At 38.8% G+C, this 25,410-nt stretch overlaps 1 protein-coding gene across 2 annotated transcripts in view; it reads right to left on the reverse strand.

Annotated features, from left to right (window-relative positions):
* Positions 1–25,410, reverse strand: part of LOC126248308 (sarcosine dehydrogenase, mitochondrial) — a 245,949-nt gene that overhangs the window by 8,137 nt on the left and 212,402 nt on the right. For both annotated transcript variants that reach the window (XM_049949180.1, XM_049949179.1), the window contains exon 16: positions 10,643–10,750. In XM_049949180.1, the coding sequence (XP_049805137.1) occupies positions 10,643–10,750 (108 nt within the window). The remainder of the gene's footprint in view (positions 1–10,642; positions 10,751–25,410) is intronic.

The following is a 25,410-nucleotide window of genomic DNA, read 5'->3' on the forward strand; positions in this document are numbered from 1 at the left end:
ATTTTGCAACAACCATCTTCAAAATTATTTAGATCAATTCATGAGGACCTAAAATGTGAGAATTTCAGCTTCAAGAATCAGACCCCTAGACAAGAAGAACTGGGGGCAACTCTGCAAGAAAAGCTAAGTAAACTAAAAAGTTTATTCTAATCTGAGTCTTACCAAATCTTCAGAAAATACTTTGTTAATTGTGGATAATAGCTGGAATTAGGAAGGAGGGGGGGGGGGGGGGGGAGATTACAAGTCTACTAACTGATTCAGCTAAAGGCATGCTTATTCAGTGCCACACTGACTGTATAGTCTCTGGTGTCATCACTCACACCATCCATCTAAAGTGCCAAAATATGTCTACAACTATCTGTAATGAAGAACGACAGGCTACAGATATGGATGAGCATTACCACCATCTCCTTGATTGAGTCACTCCACTTGAAAAAATTCAGTGAAACCAGTTTTGTCTCATTGAAGAATACTTAGAATCTCTCTGCCTCCAGATGGATGACTACATGCTTCAACAAGCAATTCAAATGACATCCATTGAGCTTACCACAGCAACATATAATATAAAATGAACATTTTATGAACAACATGCCACCTCAACTATGGTGCTGGTTATGAACATCACCCGTAAAGTGCACCATATACATACCACACCAGAGCTCCCCGTTCAGCACAGACTGTGCCAGCTCACACCTGATAAACTGTTTATGATGAAGATACTGGTCGATGAACTTTTAAAAGTTAGAATAGTTCAACCGTTAGACAGCCCATGGGCTTCACACATCAAACTAGCACTAAACAAAGACATTACTCTGTGTTTATGTGGCGATTTCAGAATCTTTAATACATGCACTATCATTGACAGTTACCTGATACCCAACATACAAGGCTTTACCCACTATCTCATGGGTGTATCTGTGTCTAGTGTGTTGAAATATGATGTTTAGAAGACGGCAATCATTACACCATTCAGACTGTTTGAATATTTTTTTATATGCTATACGACCTCAAAAATGCAGGCCAGACATGACAACAATACTTAGAGAGGATCTTCTTCAAGCTGTCCTTCTGCTACGCATACTCAGATGACATTCTCATTTTCCAAGGAAATAACAACACCCATGAAATATTTCAAAGAAGTTCTTGATATTCTTTCCACAGATGGTGTCATTATCATGGACAAAAAATGTCAACTACAAGAAACTGAATTTACTTTTCTGGCTCACATGGTTTCTATTTCAGGCACCCAGCCCGTACCACAATCAACAAAACTCATTTTATTTACACATCAAATTCAGTAGGATCAAATTGAGGAGCACATCTCCAAGGTCATGGAACATGTCAGTACATGAAATTACAACATGAAAGTAATAACAGATAATAATAGATGTTTATGAACCCATAAAAGTCAGCCCATAAGTTTAGGTAAACTCAACCGACAATACAACAAGAATCAGCTTAATTTTTCAAGGAACCCCTCGACAGAATAGAAGGAGTGACTCATGAGGAAACTCTTCAGTTTTAATTTGAAAGCATGTGGATTACTGCTAAGATTTTTGAATTCCCGTGGTAGCTTATTGAAAATGGATGCAGCAGTATACTGCACACCTTTCTGCACAAGAGTTAAGGAAGCCTTATTCAAATGTAGGTTTGATTTCTGCTGAGTATTAACTGAGTAAAAGCTGCTTACTGTCGGGAATAAGCTAATATTGTTAACAATAAATGACATTACTGGCCATAGGTTGTGTTCCATAACTGAACAGCATAGAGACAGAACTGATGACACTTCCTGCAGGACCTGACCATCTTTTTGCCATACAACGCTCAAGCACATACAGTGCAAGCTGTTACTGATTTGGTTGACTGATGGGGCTGCTAAGTGCTATACCACCTTCTGCACTCCCCTGAATTAAGCCCTCATTAGTTCAACTCGATTTCTAAATGGAAGGAAACACTTCATGGCATTCACTTCAGAACAGCTACAAATTCGTCAGGCAATAGACTGTGCCACTCGAACTGTCAACACAATTGGCACTGCTAAGAGTATCCTATGACTTCCACATCACTGGCAATGGGTTATACACAATGCTGGTGACTACTTTGAAGGTCAGTAAAACTTTGAAACACGTATCTATTTTGTATGATATGTAAATAAATAGTTGCCACTATTAAAGTTCCAACCGTAATATAATACCATATGACATAAGCGAATGAAAATAAGCAAAGTAGACTAATTTTCATGTCAAATGATCACTCACTTTAGATACTGTTCAAATAGTAAAAATGGCAGCATTAAGTCTTTGAACAAGATCCTGAATGTGGGCTTTCCACAACAGTGTCACTAATCATATGCCCATTCTGTGAAATTAAAAAGTCAGGCTTTGTTGAATTGTGTGTTAGAAAATGTAAAAACTGAATCTTACTGTGATTTAGCATTAGTTTATTTTCTACAAGCCATGAACTTAGGTCATGAACTGCAGTATTTGAAACTGAGCCAATGTTGTACACAGCATCCTTTACTACCAAATTAGTGTGATCAGTAAACAGAAATATTTTTAGTTACCCATAATACTAGAGGGAATATCATTTATATAAATAAGGAACAGGAGTGCCCCCAACACTGATCTCTGGGGCACCCCCCACTTCACTATACCCCACTCAGACTCCACATCACAGCCATTCTCAACATTGTGAACAATGACCTTTTGCTGTCTGTTGCTAAAGTGAGCTACTCCCCACATTCCATAATTGTCCAACTTCTGGAGCAATATTTTGTGATCAACACAATCAGATGCCTTAGTTAAATAAAAAAATCTGTCAACTACCTCCCCCTCAAGACTACCATGAATTACACAGTTTCCTAGGGACAATAATTTTTTATCAGTGCCACTAGCCACAAGTAGCCAACTTATGGACCCCACTAATGGAACCACTAAAAGGCAAAAATGCCAATGGCAAACAGAAGCTGCAATGGACTACCAACATGCAAAGATCCTTCAAAAACCTAAATGTCTGCCTTACTCAGGCAACAACTCTGGCACGCTCACTCTCTCTTGCACAATTATCAATAATCATGGATGCAAGTGACTTTGCAATTAGAACTGTCCTTCAACAGGAGGTGGCAGTCATGCAACAACCCCCAACATGCTGTTCTTAGAAGCTCACTGCCTCATAACACAGATGGTTGTCTTATGAGTATGAACTTTTCACTGTCTATGAGGCAATCTGCCACTTTGAAAACAATGCTGATGGCTGATCTTCTCCATTCATAACCTATCAAAAGATTTATCTTCAAGATGCTTTTGACACCTCAATTACATTGCTCAATTTTTGATGCACAAACATCACCTTAAGTGTGCAGACAATATCATTGTCAATTGTTTGTGATGCATCAACGCCATCTACACACAATTAATTATGAGGAATTTTCAAAAACACAACTACAAGATCCACAAATCGAAGAACTACTCATTGACACTGCAATGAACCTCAAGATTGAAAGCCATTTCATTCCAGGCACGACAAGGCAGATATTATGCAATATCTCATAGAATCAAGTTCATCCTCTAGTACCATAGCAATTTTGGAGACTTATTTTTGATCATATGTGCAACTGAGCACACCCTGGTATCTGACCAATGACAAAACTAGTAACTGATCATTTGATGTGTCCATATGTCAAAAAAGACTGCAGAGGATGGAAATGAACATGTACACTTTAGCAGAGGAAGCAAAGTAGGACAACATGCACAACACTTCTTGGATAATAGCAAAAGGGCACACTGACATAGTAGAATACTTTCATGATTCCAAAGGTTACTATTGGATGCTATCCTACTATCCATCAATGACTGAGTCACACATTGGAGCGAAGCTAGTCCACTACGCAAACATGTCAGCAGAATTTCCACCAGGACCTTGGTCAGCATTTGGATCTGTCACTGTGGATGTCCTGTATCTATTACCACTGACGAGGGTCGACAGTTTGAGTCCACTTTGTTTTCTGCACTGTGCTCCCTCTGTGCCACCCACCACTAACAAACTACTATGTACCACCAGCAAAGCAACGGTATAGTGGAATGGTGGCACCACACACTAAAGGCTGCTTTAATGAGCCATGGAGGTTACTGGATTGAATTAAAGGCACCCCTCACTGAATTCTTATATGGCAAACCACTTGCCCTCCCTACTGATTTCATTTTCTGGTAACAACAATGGATACCACTGAAACTGTGACTCTCATTACAAGAGTAAAGAACACTTTGTTCACCTCAAAATCTTGGCCCCACAATATCACAGTATCCCCAAGATGTTCACCCACAAAACACTTGCAGATTGTACACACATCTTGCCCTGTAACAATACAATATGCCCTGCACTGCATACCCCTTACACGGGACCACACAATATGTTAAAACACAGTGCATACACCTATAAAATGCTGCTCAATGGCAAACCCACCAAGGTATAAGTTAACCAATGTAGATGCTTTTGGGCAATCCATACAGTGTTGACACATCGACCCATACCAACACTCTGACAATGTGACCATGCACACTGTGCCTGACACTGACTTCACAGTCACAGTCACAGTCACTTGACACCATTGGTTTGTGTGTTAAATTAACAGACAACCTTCTCATCATGGAAGGTATGCACCCCAAATGCCACACCAAGAATGGATCTGCAATCGCCACTTCACTTGTTCTTATGTACTGTGTACTTATTTACTGATGTTGATTCAGCAACAATCTCATCATGTGTATCCTTAAATTATTTCCTCAAGTTTACCATCCCTCTAATTTCAATACTCGCCATAACAGCAACAACTTCTTTTGAGAATGATTCATCACAGCCTGACCTCAACACATTGTGCAGAACACCAATCACTCTCTAGCATCCCACTTCAGCCACATGCTATGCCCATCCACATACCTGCAATATTTTGAAATCTATGCAGTGCACTGAGAACCTCAACTCCTTCATACCAGTGCTTCACACTATGGGAGGAGGGTGCTCTGTGTAATCTTTGTCCTGCTGTATGAGGAGACAGTGTGGTCCATGCTTCCTTGTAACATGGATGTGTTTTGCTACAGTGCATACTTGTGCTAATAAACTGTTGTTGTAGCACTACACTATGTTGTGTCTCTATTATATTGTCCCCTGTACCATATGGGACTGAAAACCAATTAATTATTCTGCTTTTTCATAGTTAACAAAACCATTCTGTCATTTCTTGCCTAAGAGAGATAGTGGAATTCATACAGGGTGAGAACTATATGAAATAAAATCATCATAACTTCTGAACAGTTTGCATTAAGACATTCAAACTGCATGGTTGGCCATGGGGCATGATGGGAATTAGAATGAACTGTATGGTTTGGTTTAGCAACAAAGCCCACTTTCATTTGGATGGGTTCTTCAATAAGCAAAACTGGTGCATATGGGGGACTGAGAATCAGCATTTCATGATTGAGAAGTCTCTTCACCCTCAGCAGGTGACTGTGTGGTGTGCAATGTCGAGTCACGGAATAATCGGTGTGATATTCCTTGATGGCATGGTGATTACTGAAAGATGCGTGAAAGTTTTCAGAAGATTATTTCGACAAGATGTGGTTCATGCAAGATGGAGGCAGGAGAGTGTTTGATGTCCTGGAGGAGCACTTTGAAGACTGCATTCTGTCTCTGGGGTACCCAGAAGCCACTGGCAGGGGCCTCAGTTGGCCGCCATATTCTCCAGATCTGAAAACATGTGACTCCTTTTGTGGGGCTTTATTAAAGACAAGGTGTACAGCAATAACACCAAAACCATTTCTGAGCTGAAAACTGCCATTCAGGAGGTCATGGACAGCACAGATGTTCAGACACTTCAGTGGGACATGCAGAATTTTGCTATTCGTCTGCACCATGTCATTGCCAATGATGGCAGGCATATCAAACATGTCATAACCTAAATCTGAACATCTGTAGTGATGTTTTCATGTTGAATAAAGTGTGTGCACGCTGTAGTTTCTAACTAATTTACTTTTTTTTATATAGTTCAATAATTATAACCCTGTATATGTTAGAAATAAAAGATGGTCATATTTCAGTGTTTTGCTTTTTATTTAAGCTACAAATGTTTCAGAGCAAAAGCTCTATCTTCAGACTCTGCAGATGGAGAGTGGAAGTTAAAAGCTGAGAACCCTTAAAATGTGTTTTTCCTCTGAAATATGCATAGGTTTAGTATGTAACTAAACAGAATATAAGCATCACTTGATGCATTCTGGAATATGCATAGGTTTAGTATGTAACAAAACAGAATATATGCATCATTTGTCATTACAGGAATTTCATTTTAAATACTTTCTGAATGATAAATAGCTCCAGAGTATACAATATCAAGGAAAGATTTAATGAGAGCATACTTCCTAATGGTAATACCTGTAGAATGAAACTTGGGCAGTGGTTCATAGCTGTCTAACTATGATCTCTTTTAGTGCTCTCATCTAATCCTCTGATTCAGCTATAGAACAAGAATGTTTCTGTTTAAAGTATTATCTGCATTTAACTCTTTTTCTCTGTAATAACAATTTAGTGCTCATGATGTGAGTTGCCTTACATATAGAGGCATTGCACAGGGAATCAAATCTTTCTTAAAAAAAACTATTTCTATTTGTCTTTGCCCTGACTGCATAGGTTAGAAAATTGTAAATTTGTGGTAAGGAATATGAGACTAAACTGCTGAGGTCATCAGTACCTAGGCTTATGCACTACTTAATCTAACTTAAACTAACTTATGCTAAGACAACACACACTCACCCATGCCCAAGGGAGGACTCGAACCTCCGAAGGGGGGAGCTGCATGAACCATGACAACACGCCTCAGACTGCACAGCTACCTCATGCAGCTCATGGGTTAGAGGTAAGAATGGCTGCCACATGTTTGATTCTTGGTGTGATCATGAGTTTTTCACTAGGGTGTGGACTTAGTCTGAAGGGGGTAATCAGTTAGTTACTCCAGTTTCAAAAGCCAGTGTCATTGGTGAGCAGATTAGTGTCCTGACTACATGCTGCTGTCCATTGATACCTTGGAATGGACAATTAGAATTTAATGTCTTATCAGCATCAACACCAGAATGTATAAGACTGACAGAGTAGACAAGAATGAAGCATAAAAATAGCTACAGTCATTTCAAAGGAATTATCACTGTTCTACAAAAAAAACCTGTTTTTCTATTTCTGATAAAAAATATTGTGATCCTAGTTGTATTTTGAGTGCTGAATTGAAAACTGTTTTTGGTTTTTTTCTGTCAGGGATAGTTTATGAGTAATCGCAATTTTATTTCTCTTTTCAGTTTCTGATATAGTGCAGAAAACGTGAGGTGAAATTCGACAAACAAATGCACATCTTTATGGTGTTATAAGTTCATCACATTAATGGAGGGTGGGATCTAACATATAACACAGTAACCTTTGTGTATACGCTTTGAAGCATTTATTTGACATGAGAAATTACAGAAAATTGACAAACAATGAGCCACTGCATTGTAATGCACATCACTTTTTTCTCTTGTATTGTGAATCTTTCTTCTCTCGAATGATATTCCAGCAATAATCTGCTAACATAGAAGGTACCCACTTCCCTTCATAGCGCCTTTCTATGGTAGAAATGTCTTTATGGAATCTTTCCCCATGTTCATCCGATACGTCACTACAACTCTCTGTGAAGTAGTCCAGATGAGAATCCATCATATGTACCTTCAAAGACATATTGCACCCCAAATCCTGATATTCTTTGATCATATCCTTCACCATTGCTTTGTAGTTAGTAGCTCTTCTTCTTCCGAGTAAGTTTTCCGACACCATCTTGAAACAGTCCCATGCGGTTTTTTCTTTATCAGTTAAACATGCTTCAAAATTTGCATCTTTCTGCAGCTCCCTGATTTGTGGGCCCACAAATACACCTTCCTTTATTTTTGCAACTGAAAGACAGGGGAATTTGGTAGCTAGATATGCAAACCCACATCCTGTTGGATCCATGGCCTTCACGAATTGTTTCATCAGGCCAAGTTTGATGTGAAGCAGTGGAAGTAGTATATATTCAGGGGCTACTAAACTTTCATGTTGTACATTGTTTTCGCCAACTTTCCATCTTTGCCTAGGTCATTTCTTTTTCACATAGCGAGAATTTCGGTCTCGACTATCCCACTCGCAAAGAAAACAGGCATACTTTGTGTAGCCTTTTTGCTTTCCCAGTACCATAGCAATTACCTTGAAATCTGCTCATATTTTCCATTTGTGTTCATTGTATTTTAATGAATTTAGCATCCTTTGTACGAATTCGTAATTCTCTTTTGTCAAACTAGCGTAAGCTACTGGAACAGAGGGTATTTTATTTCCGTTATGGAGCAAAACACCCTTCAGACTTGTTTTCGATGCATCTATGAAAAGTCTCCACTCCTGTGAAATATAAGTGAAGTTCAGCACTTTCATCAGGCCAGAAACGTCATTGCAAAATGTCAGTGCTTCGTCAGTTGAAAAATAAGAAATAAAGGCATGTTCTCTGTGCCTGAACACTGATTTTAGTACTTTGGTGCAGTAGATTATACTCTTGTAATCTTGAACCAAGCAGCTGCGCCTTTTGTTTACTTAGTCCTAGATCACGTACTAAATCATTTAAATCTGCCTGTTTTAACAAATGTGGTGATGACTCACTTGTGTAGTGGTATAAAGAATCATCATCTGTGATTTATTCAGTACTACTTATTTCACTGGCACTCGGAATTTGACCTCAAGCTCTTGAAGGTACTGGAAGGTTGTCAGAATGCTGCACTGGCACTCTCGCTGAAGGCAGATCTGGGTAAACAATGTGCCTCTTCGACTTTTTGTTTGTAAAACCCTGAATTTTTGTTAGACAGTAATAACAATCAGTAACATGGTCCTTAGGCTCCCTCCACACCATGGGAACAGCAAACAATGCCACATTCTTTCCACCACTGAATTGGTTTGCAGTAACGTGTAGCACAACAGAAATGTGGTGCCCATTCTTTATCTTGGTCTCCTACCTCTACTCCAAAGTAATGTTTGTATGCTTTCTTTATGACTGAAGAAATTTTCTTCCTATTTCTGGCAAAAGTGAACTTCCCACAGATGTAGCAGAAGTTGTCCGGCTTATATCGACATCCACGACGACGTGGCATTTCTGCACATTTAAAAATACCACTTTGGTAATACACCTGTATTAAATTAATAGTAGGGAACTAGAGGAATGCTGATGTGTAAAAACAAGCAGTCATTTTAACTTCAGCACCAGGCTCAATCAGTTTACACATAGGAACTAAAAAATTCAACCGTGCTCGGATATATGACAGACAGTTACTTGTCAGCCAAAAAAAACCCACTCGTTAAGACTGACACAAGTTGCGGCTAACACCACTGTTGTAAACTCGATGCACCTGCCCCTGGGAGGCTTGAAGCTTTACTGCCGAGGCAGCGACCGGCTGTCACCGTTCGAGTTAATGAGATGTTTCAGGTGGTCTTAATGACATAGGTGTGGCGGGGGATAACCTAATGATGTCTGATTCTTCCCACCTGCTGTTGCACAAAAAATTATCACGTTCTATCACTAGTGGATGCAGCAACATACCCGATATTTTGTTTACATATTTAAATTTCCCATGGTAAAATGGTCTAGAAGCACATACTTTAATATCAGAAATAGAACCCATGTCGAACAGTGTTATTGATGCATTCACTGAAATGATTTAAATAAACCTTTGGAAACTTAAATCAGTAAGGAATGACAAGGACTCAAAACATGGCCAGCATAGATCCAGGGGAAGACTTTGACAGAGTTTGTGGAAGTAATTGACAGGCTAATGTACTAAAAGGATAATAATGATATGAAGTTTGACTTTTAGTTTTATATACTGCTGTCCTGCGTCCTCATGGAAAATGCACTGTTGTTTGTGTATGTGATTTACATTTCCAAATCACGCCTTTTCTCTTAACCACATTAATTGTAGATGTTTCCATATTCATTGCACTTCACGTCAGTCTTCTTTTGAATATTAATTTCTAGATGCAAAAATATTAATGTTATTCTCTCTCAGTTTTACTACATATTTTGAGAACTTCATATGTGTGCTGTAAAAAAACTGAAGGGAGGAAGATCAGAGTTTAATATCTCATCAACAATGAGGTCATCAGAGTGAGAGGACACGCTCATGTTAAAGAAGTGCAGTGAAGGAAACTGGCCACGTAATTTCTGTAGGAAACATCCCAACACTTGAATTACCCAATTTAGAGAAACCACAGAAGACCTAAATCTCAGTGGGCAGCTGGGGAACTGAACCACCATTCTGCTAAATGTGAGTCCAGTGTCTTATCACTGTCCCATATTGTTTGTCATATGAATAGCGTTTAACATAAATTATGTACACAGTTGTGGGTTTACTGCTTTCAACACAAGATTACCACAACAGTTCTTATATCTAAATGTATGTGTGTGTGTGTGTGTGTGTGTGTGTGTGTGTGTGTGTTTGTGTACACACACACACACACACACACACACACACACACACACACACACACAAACAAACAAACAGGAGTAAAAACAGCACTGCTCTTACAGGTTTGCAATATGGAATAAATCACATACCCTTGTCCAATACTTGCTCCTAGAGCATATCCATAGTCTCCTCTCCTAAGGTAACCCACTACTTGGCCATCTCTCCATACTGTTTCAAGTCCCCACACAGGAATTTGCCTATAATACAACAATAATTAATAGTAAACATATTTTTCTGATGTTAGACACAATAAGTAGTTGTTCAACAAGAAAGCAAGATTTCTGTTTACAGAGGGCAAAAATCATGAGAAAATCTCATTACTATGTATATCATCCAACTGTGTAAATATTGCTCCTTTGTTTTTGCACGTTGCTTTTCATTTTACAATTTTTTGTTTTGTTTTATATAACATGAATGATTCATTTTTAGCAGGTGAAAGTATGACTGCCTTACTTACATCTCATTTACTTGATTTTACTTATTGGAGCCCAGAAGTGCTGTATTATGTTTCCATGCAGAGTAAATTTTTTTCATAATGATACAGTGCTTACAGCAACAAAAGTGTTTAGTATTTGCACCAATGAAGTGTCATTTATCCTATGAAGCTAGTAAATGAAAATAAACATAAAAATTCAGCACACATACTGATAGCAGGTATGACATAAGGAAATGAGAAAATACAGTGAATATGTTAATACATAAAAATATAAGCATTATATACTAATATATTCACAGGTTATGACACTTCTCTATTTGGTCTACAATATTATAGCAAAACAGCAACTGAAGATATAGGGTAACTAGAATATTATGCTTACAGCAAGGTTCACAAATTAAAAGAAATTATATGCACAGTTGACTGCTGTATATGTGATATATTAGGACATGCAGGAGTTGGACAAAAATATGGAGATGCTGCAAGAAATGCATGCATGAACATAAATGCAGGTGCTGCCAAGTGAGCAGGTTGCACCATTGCATTTGACCATGAATGGCTCCTGTACAGTGTCCTCAAGTGTCAGTTGTGATCAGAATAGTGTTTTGTGTAGTTGTGAGTGCAACATAGCTGAAGTATTTGGGGTTTCAAGAGGCATCATATCAAAATTTATACCACATACATGGAAAACAGGAAAATTCACACCATTGATGAGAGTGCGTGTTGGTTGAGAGCTGAGTGTTGCACTCATGAAGCCTATCAGCACCAAAACAACTTGAAGGGAGCTCCATAAGAAGAGAATTGCAGGGTGAACTTGAGTTCAAAAACCACTCATCAGTGATGCTAATGCCCATAATCAGAAAACATAGTGCCAAATCCATAAAACCTGGACTAAAGATCAATGAAAGGAAATCATTTGGTTGGACGAATTTTGTTTCATACTGTTTCCAGCTTCTGGCCAAGTTTATGGTCCAAAAGTTAAACACGGTAGGGGTTCAGTGACGATTTGGGCAACCATATCACACTATTCCATGGGCCCTGTGGTTACTCTACAAGGATTATGTGACCATTTTGGCTGAACAGGTACATCCCATGATACAACATTTGTTCCTCAATCATGATACTGTGTTTCAAGACAACAATGTCCCTGTTAACGCAGTTTGCATTGTCCAGAACAGGCTTTGTGAGCATGAGGATAAATTGTTGCATCTCCCCTGGCCACCAATAGTCACCAGATATAAATATTATTGAGCCTTAATGGTCTGCTTTGGAGAGAAGGGTGCATAATTGCTATCCACCTCCATCATCATTACCTGAAATTGTCACTATTTTGTAGAATAGGGGTATATGTTTCCCTTGAAAATCATACAGGACCCATGTTTATTTGTTTTGAGAGGACTGAAAACTGTTTTGAATGCCCACAAGTTTCCTGCACCATATTAGGCATGGTACTGCATTGTGTTTTTGGTATTTCCTTATTTTTGTTCACTCCCTGTGATTTTCTTAAGATTTAAATTATGTTCGATAAGATCATATACGTAACATAAGTTTGCTTTCAGGTACTCATCAACAGAATGAAAAGTATGTGAATTATGATTTCCTCTGCTTTCCTCCTTAAGGCATTACCATTATTTTTAATCAGTTGAGGTAGTTTGTTGCAGAGTACGGCACCCTATCTTGACTTCTGCCTCTCTGTCTTTAATAAAGTAATAAGAGACATGGTTACAAATATAATTTACAAAATTAGATAAGTCTGAATATTTCCACTTGATAATAAGTGACAGAATCAGCTTTTTTAGGAAACTTGACTTTCAGGTGTAAAGTTTTAGCTAATAGAAGTAGAAGGGTCAGTCAGAAAGTAATGCCTCCTATGTTCTTTAATTTGTAAAGAATTTAAAATGCAGCTCTGAGGGACACTGAATACGTAATGCAACACATTTTTTTCTTGGTCAGTTTCAATTGAAAAAAATGCAGAATATGTTGTGGGACATTATGGAATATTCCTGCTTCCACTGCTATAGTTTCATGATGTTCCAATAGGTGGTGGCACTACATGTAGCCTTAAAAGTGTTGTCTGTACCACAAGCGCATTCCAAGCACAGAACTGTCACTGATTTCTTTTGGCAGAAACCCTGAGCATTGCAGATATTCATAGGCACCTGCAGAATGTCTACAGAGACGTGGCAGTGAACAGAAAGCACAGTAAGTCATTGGGTAAAGTGTAAGTCATCATCATAATTAGGTTGTGCAAACCTGTCCAATCTCCAGTGTTCTGGACAGCTGCACACAGCTGTGATTCTTGCAGTGTTGGAACATGCAGATACTCTCATTCAAAGTGATTGACAGATCACAATCAAATACCTCATTACACAACTGGATGTCTCTGGTTGTAGTGCTGACACACTCATCCACCTTTTGGGGTACGTGAAGGTGTGTGCCCTCTGGATTCCTCACCACCTAACAGAAGACTATAAAGAGCAACAGAGGACCATCCATGTGGAGTTGTTTGTATGTTACAAGGCTGATCATGAAAATTCTTTTTTGAGCATTGCCACAGGTGATGAAACATGGGTTCATAACTCAAAGCCAGAAACAAAATGGCAATCCATAGAGTGGCCATACCACCTCTCCTCTGAACAAAATGTTCGAAGATGCACCCTCATCTGGTGAAGTTGCAATGATATTCTTCTGGAACTCTGCAGACATTATTCTGTCTGATGTCTCCTTCATGGTACTACAATCAATTCTGAAGTGTGTTGTGCTGCCATAAGGAAATTGATAAACAACTTCATTGTGTGCCTCACCACAAAATTACTAATGAACTTATCCTTGAACTTATCCTCCTCTATGACAACACAAAGCCTCACACAAGTCTATCCATCCAAAAGGAACTCACAAAACTTCAGGGGACTGTACTTTCTCATCCACCCAACAGCCCAGATCTCATACTTCCTTACTTCCATTTATATGGCGCAATGCAGGATGCACTCTTTGGAAAGCAGTACATGAGTGTTAGGGAGGTTATTGATGCAGCAAGACATTGTCTCCAACATCGACCAGTAGAGTGGTACCATGTGGGCATACAGGCCCTCCCAGTAAGTTGGAATAAGGCCACCTCACTGAATGGAGGTTGTGTTGAAAAATAGAGATTTATAGGCAAAATAGTGGGGAATAATGTGGTGCATTGGAATCCTGAATAAAACTAACTTGCTTAAAAAAAAAAAAAAAAAAAAAAAAAAAAAAAAAGATTGATTTATGACTTTCCAACATAATCTCCACCCAGTTTCACAGTTTTGGTCCATATTTTAACAAGGGATGTATTCCAGTGTCCTAAAATACTTGATCCTGCTTCTGAAGTCATTGATGCATGGATATTTTCACGTGCTCATCATCTTCAAAGTGAATCCCACAATGAACTTCTAAGTAGAAGTGAATACTTTGTTTAGCTTTGCCTATGTGATTTTACAGTTTATTTAATTTCTTGTGTGTTTGTGAAGTGTAGATTCAATTGCCATTAGTATGGATAGGGACTGAGCTGGAGCCCCTTCACTCACAACTCCAGATAGTGCTGGCTTTGACCACATGGTTGGGGGCATGATCATCACTGTGAGGAGTCATATGTGGGGATCCAAACAAAATTCAGAACATCTCATTTGTCAATTGATTTGTCCTCTGTTGTGGTGAGGTTGACCCCTAACCTATGGTTGAGTGGGTGGTTGTTTCAAGGTGTGACAGCCATTGAAAGACTTTCCAGGAGACTGACCAGAAGGCATCCCTAGTTTGTCTGCCAAACAGGTTTCAGGCATGAACTGCAGTGCTTCCTCTTCTCTGTGTAGCTGCTATCTTGGACTGTGACCACCGCTGGAATCAACATCTTTGCCCAGTCACTGCCATCATCATTTTACCAGCTGAGTGATGCTGCAGATGGTCAGTAACAATAAGTCGCTTGCTGACTGCAGCACCTTCCATACAACCATTTACAGTTAACAACTTCAGGGTGATTTTGCTGAGCAATAAATGAATCTTTTAACAATACTGTTTTTTGTGACCAAACATCAATGGACAACCAAGCATCCACTTGCGACTCCACCATTACACTTCCCAGGGTGGTGAGTTACTGGCTTCCTGACCTCTGACAAACCAGTTCTACCACTCACCATAGAGGTCAGAAGCCTTTATATTTGGTGTCAGAAACGGTGACTGGCATCAGCAGCTGGATCCAGGGCCATGTCTACAGTCACAATGTGTGTTTCAGTGGCACAAGTTGGCTAGTGAGCTTTTTAGTTTTTTGGCCTTTTGTTTTGTTTTGTTTTGCATGTGGCCATGGCAGACAGAATTGATGTGCATATAGAAACATGAAGGTACAATTTGTGAAAGCTGTGGGACCTGCAGATTTGCTGCAGTTTAAGGGAAACCAAAGAGCCAGTGAGACGCCAATATTGTAATCTGTAGGGGCACAAACTGCAACTCTGCAAACCATTGTGAAATACTTGGCAGAGGGTATATCCCACTGTACCAGTCATTAGGGTTTTTCTCGTTCCATTCTCATATGGAATGTGGCAAACATTTTTGTTTAAATGCCTCTATGCATGCTGTAATTAATCTAATAATATCCTCACAATCCCTATGGGAGCGATATGTATGGAGCTGTAGTATATTCCTAGAGTCATCATTTAAAGCTGCTTCTCAAAATTTTGTCAATAGACTTTCTTGGAAAAATTTCCAGCTACCTTTAAGAGTCTGTTAGTTCAGTTCTTTCAATATTTCAGTGACACACTCCCAAGAGTGAAACAAACCATCTCTGTATGTGTTCAACATCCCTGCTTTTATGCATTCAGTGCCAATTACGTGTAGTACTTGTCAACATTATGGATATGAGGCACATCAGTGTTTGGAATCTATATGGGCAATGATCCATTGTAAGGATGAATACCATTTCTGATTCTTATACCTGAGTCTAGTGGTCCTTGTTTTGTTAATTTTTGGTATAACTGAAGGGTGTTGTATTTCTGGTAGATAGAGTTTGCGAAAATGCCAAGGTCACAAATGCAAGTGGTGATGACTTAGGAAATGACTGACCTTTGGTGAAACAGGTAGCTGAGCTGAAGGTCAGAAATGCTGCTTTGGAAAGGCAAGTTGATACTTTAACACAGGGCAACACACAGTGACATGATGAATTAGTTGTGACAGTAGAGGCAAAAGCTCCGTTCTGTGTACCTGCTCCATCTGTGGATTTGACTGCAGGTAGTCTGGTTTTTAAGGTAAAATGACAGGATGTGTTGGCATTTATCAGCAATCTGGGAACTGCCACAAGGCTGGGAAACTGCATGGTCAAAGTATGTTTATACGTCGTGAAATTGTGAGCAAAGACTTGTAATTTTTTATGGAGGGTTGAATAAGGCAAATACATTTTACCAACTCAAAATTGAGCTCATTCAGTGTTAGTGCAAGGTGCACAGTGCAAGATGTTTTAGGGAGCAGCTCAATGGAATTTCTCAGAAATGGAACACATTGGTGGGAATGTTCTCAGGCAGAATTAAGAAGATAAATGTGTAAGATTATGAGACCATGCAGAAAGATGTGGTGGGCAAAATTATCCTCCAGGAAGCAGAGCATAGAGTATTAGAAGTTTTTCTGGAGGACTTCCACCTAATATGTTGAGGAGAGTACACATAGAGGATCTGAAGGATTTGGCTACTGCCATTAAGGTTGCTATATGACTGGAGGAAGTAGATATTGCAATTTTGGTACAAGTAACTGGAATGTTTCTTGCTCAGAAATAGGTGCAGATATGTGATCCACATTTACAAACAATGCTGCCAATAGCAATGCTACAAGTGTAGGGTGGTAGGACACTGTGACACTGTGCATAGGAGTGCAGGGTAAAAAGCAAAGTGATTGATATCATGGTATGAGTTCGTTAAACATAAATTGGAATTCTTCAGCCACTGAGTGGCATTCCCTGTAAATCATAATGCTACAAAGGTGTATGCAAAGATGAAGTGTTGTTTGGTGGGCATGGTAAACAGAATGGAACATAAATAGTTAGTGTGGACAGAAAGGCTCGTGTCAGTAACTAGTCTTTAACTTTCAGGCAGAAAGAGACTGAATTCTCCACAATACACATTGTGTGGAGTAGAGGACAATGATGTGGCATCAGTGGAATCAGTGTTGCTCAATTTCTGGAATGGAGAATGAATTTTCAGGAAAGTATGGAAATATTTCCTCATTTTGGTGAGGGGTAATACCCAATTCTAGGGCTGGACTTCCTGAATAAGCAACATGCAAAAACTGATCTTTTGCAGCACACTGTCAAACTCAGTGGGATATTGTTCCAGCTGGGGATGACCACTGCAAATGATAAATTCTCACAAGGTTCACTGATCATGAAGTTGGAGCCAAATAAATAGTGTTTGTGACCATTAAAGCTCAACTTGCAAGATGAAGTTTTGGAAGGTATAAGGAAAATACTCCCGTTGACTGTAGGGTACTGACCTACTGAATGGCATTTTGTGTATTTCAGAGCTGTTAAAACACAATGAGGATTTGGATTTTTACATTGTTTTGTATGCAAGAGCATGGCACATGTACAGGAAGTAAATGCAGATTACATGATTCTACTAAGTGTTGATAATTTTGCCACAGATAAAGTGGATCTGCCAAAAGAATTATTGATTGTTAATTTGGACATTCTAGACAAGGTCAATTTGGAGAGGTTCAGAGGAGACCTTTGCCACAAGCAAACTGTCAATGGCTCTGCGTTAAATGTAAAAGTACAGTATTTAAAAGTGAAAGATGGGACAGCTATGGAGAGACTGTTGATACAACTTATGGATTTGTTTAATCCTAGAGGACCTTTCCAGCAACACCCATGATGCAGCACAAAATCCTGATTGGGGTTAATCCTCCAGTCTATAAGAAACCATATAGGAAATCCCAGCACTTGCAACTCATAATGAAGGAATTTATCAATTGGCAGTTGGATGATGTCATTACAGAGGAGAGGGATAATCCATTGGAGTAGCTGCTGTCATCATGCTGAAAAAATCATCAGATGGGATGACGAAATACAAGTTCTGTTTTGATTATCAATAACTGAATGGAAGAACAGTGACAGGTGCAAATCCTATTCCAGATATAATGGTCATGTTGGAGGACATCCTGGGTCAATGTAAATACTTCTCCACAATGGATTTAAAGTTATTAGTTACCAGCTGGAATTGGTTCCAGAAGATGGGCCAAAGACCACATTCACCATTCCTTGGGACACTACCAGTATTGATGGATGCCATTTGAGCTTGAGAATGCATCAGGAACATTTCAAAAGTTATTAGATGGAGTACTATGAGGATTAAAACTGTATTAGTGTGGTACTCAATGCACAACTCTTAGAAGAGTAGTTTAACAAGTTGTGTTTGGCTCACTTACTGTTGAGTATTGAAAAATATCACTTTACATCAATGGAAATGAACTATTTTGGTCCTGTGATTAGCCAAGATGGCATGAAAATTAACCCAAGATTGATATGTGCTGTCTATGATTTTTTATCACTGCAAACTGTGAAATAACTCTGATCATTTTTAGGTCTATGTAATTATTACAGAAAATTTGTCAGAGGGACTGCTGAAATCATTAGACCATTAATGCATTTGTTAAAAAAGGATGTAAAATTCCAGTGGATGACCGACTGTCAAACTGCATTCAAGAAAGTGAAAGACGCACTAACAACTATCCTGATTTTAATATTTCCAATTACGAGAAACAGCTTATCCCATCCTGTGATGCAATCAGCCAAGTGTTAGAATGCATTTTAAATCAGGAGCTCAATGACAAGGAACACAAAGTAGCATTTGCATCAGAGCAGTTAGACAAAGCTGAACAAAATTACTCAACCATGGAGAAGGAGATGTTGAGTGTCATATATGGTATTTTTGGTGTTACCTCTATGGTAGGAAACTGCAAAATATAATGAACTATGTGGCATTAAACTGGTTATTAGAGCTGAAAGATCCTTCATGCAGATTAACTTGTCGGTCATTAAAACTAAGCAAATTGGATTACAAGCTAGTATACAAACCTAGCAGTAAACATAGCAATTCCAGTGAGTTAAGCAGAAAGATTGGGGTCATACAAGGACATGGCAGAAGCCTTGCAGACTGGCAAAAGCCACAGACCACTGATGCAGACTGCCATTTATTCAGGATGCAATCATAGTTCATTATGCATTATGGGCTACTGTGTATGATTATGATATTCAGGCCATGTACATCTACTTCTACATTTATACTCCGCAAGCCACCCAACGGTGTGTGGCGGAGGGCACTTTACGTTCCACTGTCATTACCTCCCTTTTCTGTTCCAGTCACGTATAGTTTGCGGGAAGACCGACTTTCGGAAAGCCTCCATGCCCGCTCGAATCTCTCTAATTTTACATTCGTGATCTCCTCGGGAGGTATAAGTAGGGGGAAGCAATATATTCGATACCTCATCCAGAAACGCACCCTCTCGAAACCTGGACAGCAAGCTACACCGTGATGCAGAGCGCCTCTCTTGCAGAGTCTGCTACTTTAGTTTGCTAAACACCTCCGTAACACTATCACGGTTACCAAATAACCCTGTGACAAAACGCACCGCTCTTCTTTGGATCTTCTCTATCTCCTCTGTCAACCCGATCTGGTACAGATCCCACACTGATGAGCAATACTCAAGTATAGGTCAAATGAGTGTTTTGTAAGCCACCTCCTTTGTTGATGGACTACATTGTCTAAGGACTCTCCCAATGAATCTCAGCCTGGTACCCGCCTTACCAACAATTAATTTTATATGATCATTCCACTTCAAATCGTTCTGCATGCATACTCCCAGATATTTTACAGAAGTAACTGCTACCAGTGTTTGTTCCGCTAGCATATAATCATAGTATAAAGGATCCTTCTTTCTATGTATTCGCAATACTGTGGTATCTGCATCTCTGAAGGATGAAGTATTGATGGAAGTGCATGACCATGTGTTAGCGGGTTGCAGAGGGCAAAGAATGATTTATTGCAGAATAGCAGAGAATCGGGAGACAGGACATTGACCAGTATGTAAGGCATTGTGTACTGTGTGACTTACCAGCTTCAGCCATCAATAAGTACAGCTGCAAATATTACCTGAGACATCCAAGCTAGTTGAAATGGGATAACGGACAAGGGGCATTTCATCAGCAATGTGTGGATAAGTTGAGAATCTGGGTCTGATTGGAGGTGTGCTAGGACAGTCAGTGCAGTTGTGTGTGACCACTGTGTCTGGATGGCGCAATGGTTGGAGCATCTGCCTAGTAAGTGAGAGACATGGGTTCAAATGCCAGTCCAGAACAAATTTTCAACTTTCCCCATTGATTCAAATCAATGTCCATTTGTGGACTGTTATTCCTTTGTTTCTTAATTCATAGTAGCTGCTGGATCAAAATGGTGTCTTTTCTTTTGGACATGTTTGAAAGAACAGACACCACACATATATATGCTGAACACACAGTCAGTCAGTGGATTAAACTAGTAAGGCCATGCACACCAAAGAACAAAACATAAAAACTTTTTATGTACTAACAAGGGCAGTACCAATCCATAGAAATGACATCACCAATGAACAAGAAGTTACAATTACCAATGCGAACTTCCATTATTCATGTAGGATGTTTTAAGCCTTTTAAAAGTACTTTGGATACCTTACCACAAGTGGCAGTGTTGTTGCCTGTGATGAAAGCAAAAGTTGTTAAGGAAAGAGAAGTTACAGAGTGGAATGTACTAGGAATACCTTACACATTCAGATCACATCAGTAAATATACAATTATGTGGGATACATGAACAGTGTCATGGTAAAGTTTGTGATGCTTATGTCACTGTCTTACTGTAATAGATTTGTTCTATAGGAAGTTTATTTTTGCATTGTTGTATTAATGGGACAGCAGAGAGTTAGTTTATAAATGAATGGAGTATGCCATTGTAGAATGGTGCTTGGTATGATATGAACCATGTACATCTAGCCTTGCAAGAGGGAGAGGGAGATTATGTATTTTCCTTTCCTCCAGGTGGCATTAGCACCAAGAACATTCAGGATGAATATAATAATTCTGATGATACTGCAGCTCTTCAGGGGAGAAGTAGTGGACACATTGTGGAACCAACAACTCAAAGTAGAAGTGACTCCCCAGCAATTCTCAACAGGCCTATGGAAAGTGCTACAAAAGTTAACAACAGAGCTACTGCATATAGCAAAACTGACAAAAAACATTGTTACTTTTTTATCATATGGCAACTGTTTACATAAATACCAAAAGAACCAGGCTTCATATATTTGTACATTTCTCCATAACAAGTGTTGATGCAGATTATCAGTGTTTTATGATTCATGCTACCCAGTAAAAAGGGAAACCATGGCTAAATCTGTAATGTGAAAATGCAGGAGGTGTTGCTAATATCCTAGAAGAAGGGTAACCACATGTTAATATCAATGAATGAGTTCCAATTATGCCAAAGAGAGTGAATTACAATATGTCCAACCAGGATGCTCCAAAGTGACATGTGTTCATGTGAGATATCGTTATTCTTGGGAAACTGAATGAAGTGGGGTGCAAAAATGATGTTCTGAAGCCATTCCTATACTTCCAAAGGTTTGATATGCACTGGATTTACTCCCTGTTCACTCTGGAGATAGTGGTACAACTTAATAATCATAATGAACCTATCACAGGCCTCATTGTATTGGTAAGAAAAATCATTAGACACAATGCCATCCCAGAACCTGACCTTATTAAAGGATGCCCTAAAACCAGACCTGTTACTTTCATCGGATAAACTTATAGCATCACAAAAGGGTTGTATTGGCACTGAGAAAATGTTCCAGCATGTACACCAGTATCATGATATGCAGTGGAATAATGTTACGGCCTTCAGTGTCTGTTAATTATACCATTGTGATTCTGATTTGTATACCTGTGTCTACCTCAAATGGAACACCACCCATGCCTGTGAAATCCCAGCATATCAACTACTAGAGCACTGGGTTAGCAGAAGCAAATTATGATTAGTTATGTAAGAATTAGATAAGAAGCCACCTGATAAACAAGGAAAAATGCCAAGCATGTGAAACCACTGGTGGGACTATTTACTGTTAGATGACTGCTGAGGAATTTGTCAAGAAGAGAGAAATTAGTAATGTTATTGAACTAGATTGTGTTCATACGTAGAGGTAAAAAAAGTCCAATAGACTAATTATAGAAAATACCATTTGGATTAAGAAACAGCCAGTGAACCTTATGATTTAAGCTGAACTAATTTGAAGGTAAAACTGAATGTACTGCAAATAACTGTCAACTTATAAGATATGTGTTGAGACTTTGGAGAACTGTCTTGACCTGAATTTGATGGACTGGATCTTCTGAAGAAGGGAGGCATGTTCTGCCACAACTAATTTACTTGTTATGGCTGTATAAAATAAAAATGTCGTCACGTTTAATAAAAGACCCTTATGGAAGCAAGCTAGACTGAGGCTAGTCAGGCACTTACATCAGCAGCAACCTGCTGAGAAAACAATTGCTGTCCCCATGGAACTGAGCAGTTACCACATAGCCCAACCCAGCAGAGGGACCAAAGTTGTAATATCATCAACACAGCAGAATGGCAAATACACTATGGTTTGGATGACCTGACTGCTTCATTGCTGTGTTTTAGCTCTGTTGTTGCTTATGTTACAGGAATCAATTCCTTGGCAAAATAAGAAAAGACTGAACCCATGTAAATACTACTCATGTCTGGGCAGAAGTACACACGTGACAGCCACCATCTTTGAGGGGAGATCCATGCCATATATAAAACATTGTGCAAAATTGTACTAAATATTTTCTTTGGAATTTATTTTGCGAAACTAATTTAAGAGCCCTCACAAAGTGTAAATGGTTCTGGTAACATCCTACACTTCTTAGAGAGAAACAATCCAGTGAAAGTAGAGAATATCATGAGGGATACAGATTTTAGTGACTGAAATGTTGTTGTTGTGAGACTTAATAACATAATATTCAAATCCACCAAATATAAATCCAAAAATTTCCATTTAAAAATCTGAGAAAAAGAGTAAGTCTCCATTCCTCCCAAACTAAGGAAGTGTCAACCAGATATGGCTTAAACTCCAAGAAATAAGGTTGACAGAAATTGAGAGTTGTACACCATGTAAACTAATAAGAGACAGAACATATACCCATGATACACAAACTAGGTTAGAATACTGCTATGGAAGCAACAACAAGAGCATGTCAAATTTAGGAGAACACAAAAACCCCAATACTGGTGATCATTTACAGAAGCAGAAACTTGGAGTGGACCTCAATGTAGGTTGCTTTTAATAGTTTCCACAATGAAACTCAGTCTGAAAATCTGGCAGAAAACTGAAAAAGATTCTGATCGTATGTAAAGTATTTCAGCAGCAACCCATAATCAGTTCCTTCACAGCATGATAGTGATGATAATATGACTCATGATAGCATCCCTAAAGTAGAATTACTAAACATGGTTTTCCAGATTCCTTCACCGGTATGTTGAATCAACTTAACTCACATAATAAAGCAAGTCTTCCAGTTTAGACTGCATCCCATTTAGGTTCCTTTGCAGTATGCCAATTAAATAGAACACTTTTTAGCAATAACATGCAACCACTCACTGACAAAAGGCCCATAGGTAAACATTGGTTGGTTGTTTTTGGGGAAGGAGACGAGACAGCAAGTTCATCGGTCTCATTGGATTAGGGAAGGAAGTCAGCTGTGCCCTTTGAAGGGAACCATCCCGGCATTTGCCTGGAGCGATTTAGGGAAATCACGGAAAATCTAAAGCAGGATGGCCAGATGCGGGATTGAACCGTCGTCCTCCCGAATGCGAGTCCAGTGTCTAACCACTGCGCCACCTCGCTCGGTCTCATAGGTAAAGACTGGAAAGCTGATTAGGTTGCACTTACACATAAGAAAGGAAATCTGCTGAACTATAGACCCATATCATTGACACTGATTTGCAGTAGGATTTTGGAATATACACTGTGTTCAAACATTATGAAATGCCTGAAAGAACATGATGTATTGAAACTTAAAAAGCACATAATCAGAAAATATTAGCATTGTGAAACACAATTGGCTATTGATTAACACAAATGAGTGATATTTAGAAAGGAAACTGATTACACATTTTTAGATTTCCATAAGCTTTTGACACCATATCTCACACGCAGCTTATAATCAAACAGCAAATCTATGGAGTATAACCTCAGTTGTGCAACTAGGTTCATAATTTCCTGTCAGAAAGCTCACAGTTCATAGTAATTGATGGGAAGTCTTCTATGAAACCAAAGTGATATCACAGTACCTGGGGTTCCCCAAGGAAGTGTTATATGCACTCTGCTGATTTTAATGTGTATAAATTATATAGGAGGCAATATGAGCAGCCTTCAGATTGTTTGCAGATGATGCAGTCCTTCAACATTTAGTAAAGTTATCAGAAGATCAAAATTACTTGCAAACTAATTTAGATGAGATATCTGTATGTGCAAAAAGTGGTAGTTGATGCAATAAAAAGTGATGCAATGAAAAGTGAGTGGTCATCCACATAAGTGCTAAAAAACATCCATTACATTTTGGTTACATGTTATATCACAAAAATTTGAAAGTGGTCAGTCCAACTAATCACCTAGGGATTACAATCACAAAAAATTTAAACTGGACTTATAAATATAGAAAATATTGTGGGATAGGTGAACTAAATACTGAGATTTATTAGCAGAACATATAGAAGATGCAGCAAATCTACTAAGGAGACTTCCTACGCTACACTTATCTGTCCTCTTCTGGAATATTGCTGCAATATATGGGATCCTTGTCAGAAAGGATTGGTGGAGGACACTAAAAAATTTCGAAGATGGGAAGCTTGTTGCCTAATTTCACAGTACAGGGTAGAGAGTGTCATAGATATGATACATGAGTTGTTTTCTGTTGTGGCAAGATAATTTCATGATACTTCAATAACCAACGTCCTCCTCCAAATGTGAAAATGTTTTGTTAACTCTCACCTACATAGGGAGAAGAAATGACCATAGTAATAAAATAATAGAAAACTGAGCTTGCAGGAATGATTTAGATGTTCATTTTTCCCATTGTGTAGTTGAGAGTGGAATGGTTGAGAAATAACCTGAAAGTGTTTCTATGAACCTTCTGCCAAGTACTTAAAGAGTAATCATGTATATGTAATCCACAACTTGACTCTTTAAACATCTAGGTACACAACTTTTTTTTAGGTACCAAGATGTATAAAGATGCAAGTATTGGATTACATAATTTACAGAACCACTTCTAGGCTACTTCTCAAGCATTCCACTCTGGAATAGAACCTAGGAAAAATGAATAT

This window comes from Schistocerca nitens, chromosome 3 (assembly GCF_023898315.1).
Source record: "Schistocerca nitens isolate TAMUIC-IGC-003100 chromosome 3, iqSchNite1.1, whole genome shotgun sequence".
In the NCBI taxonomy this organism is placed as follows: Eukaryota; Metazoa; Arthropoda; class Insecta; order Orthoptera; family Acrididae; genus Schistocerca; species Schistocerca nitens.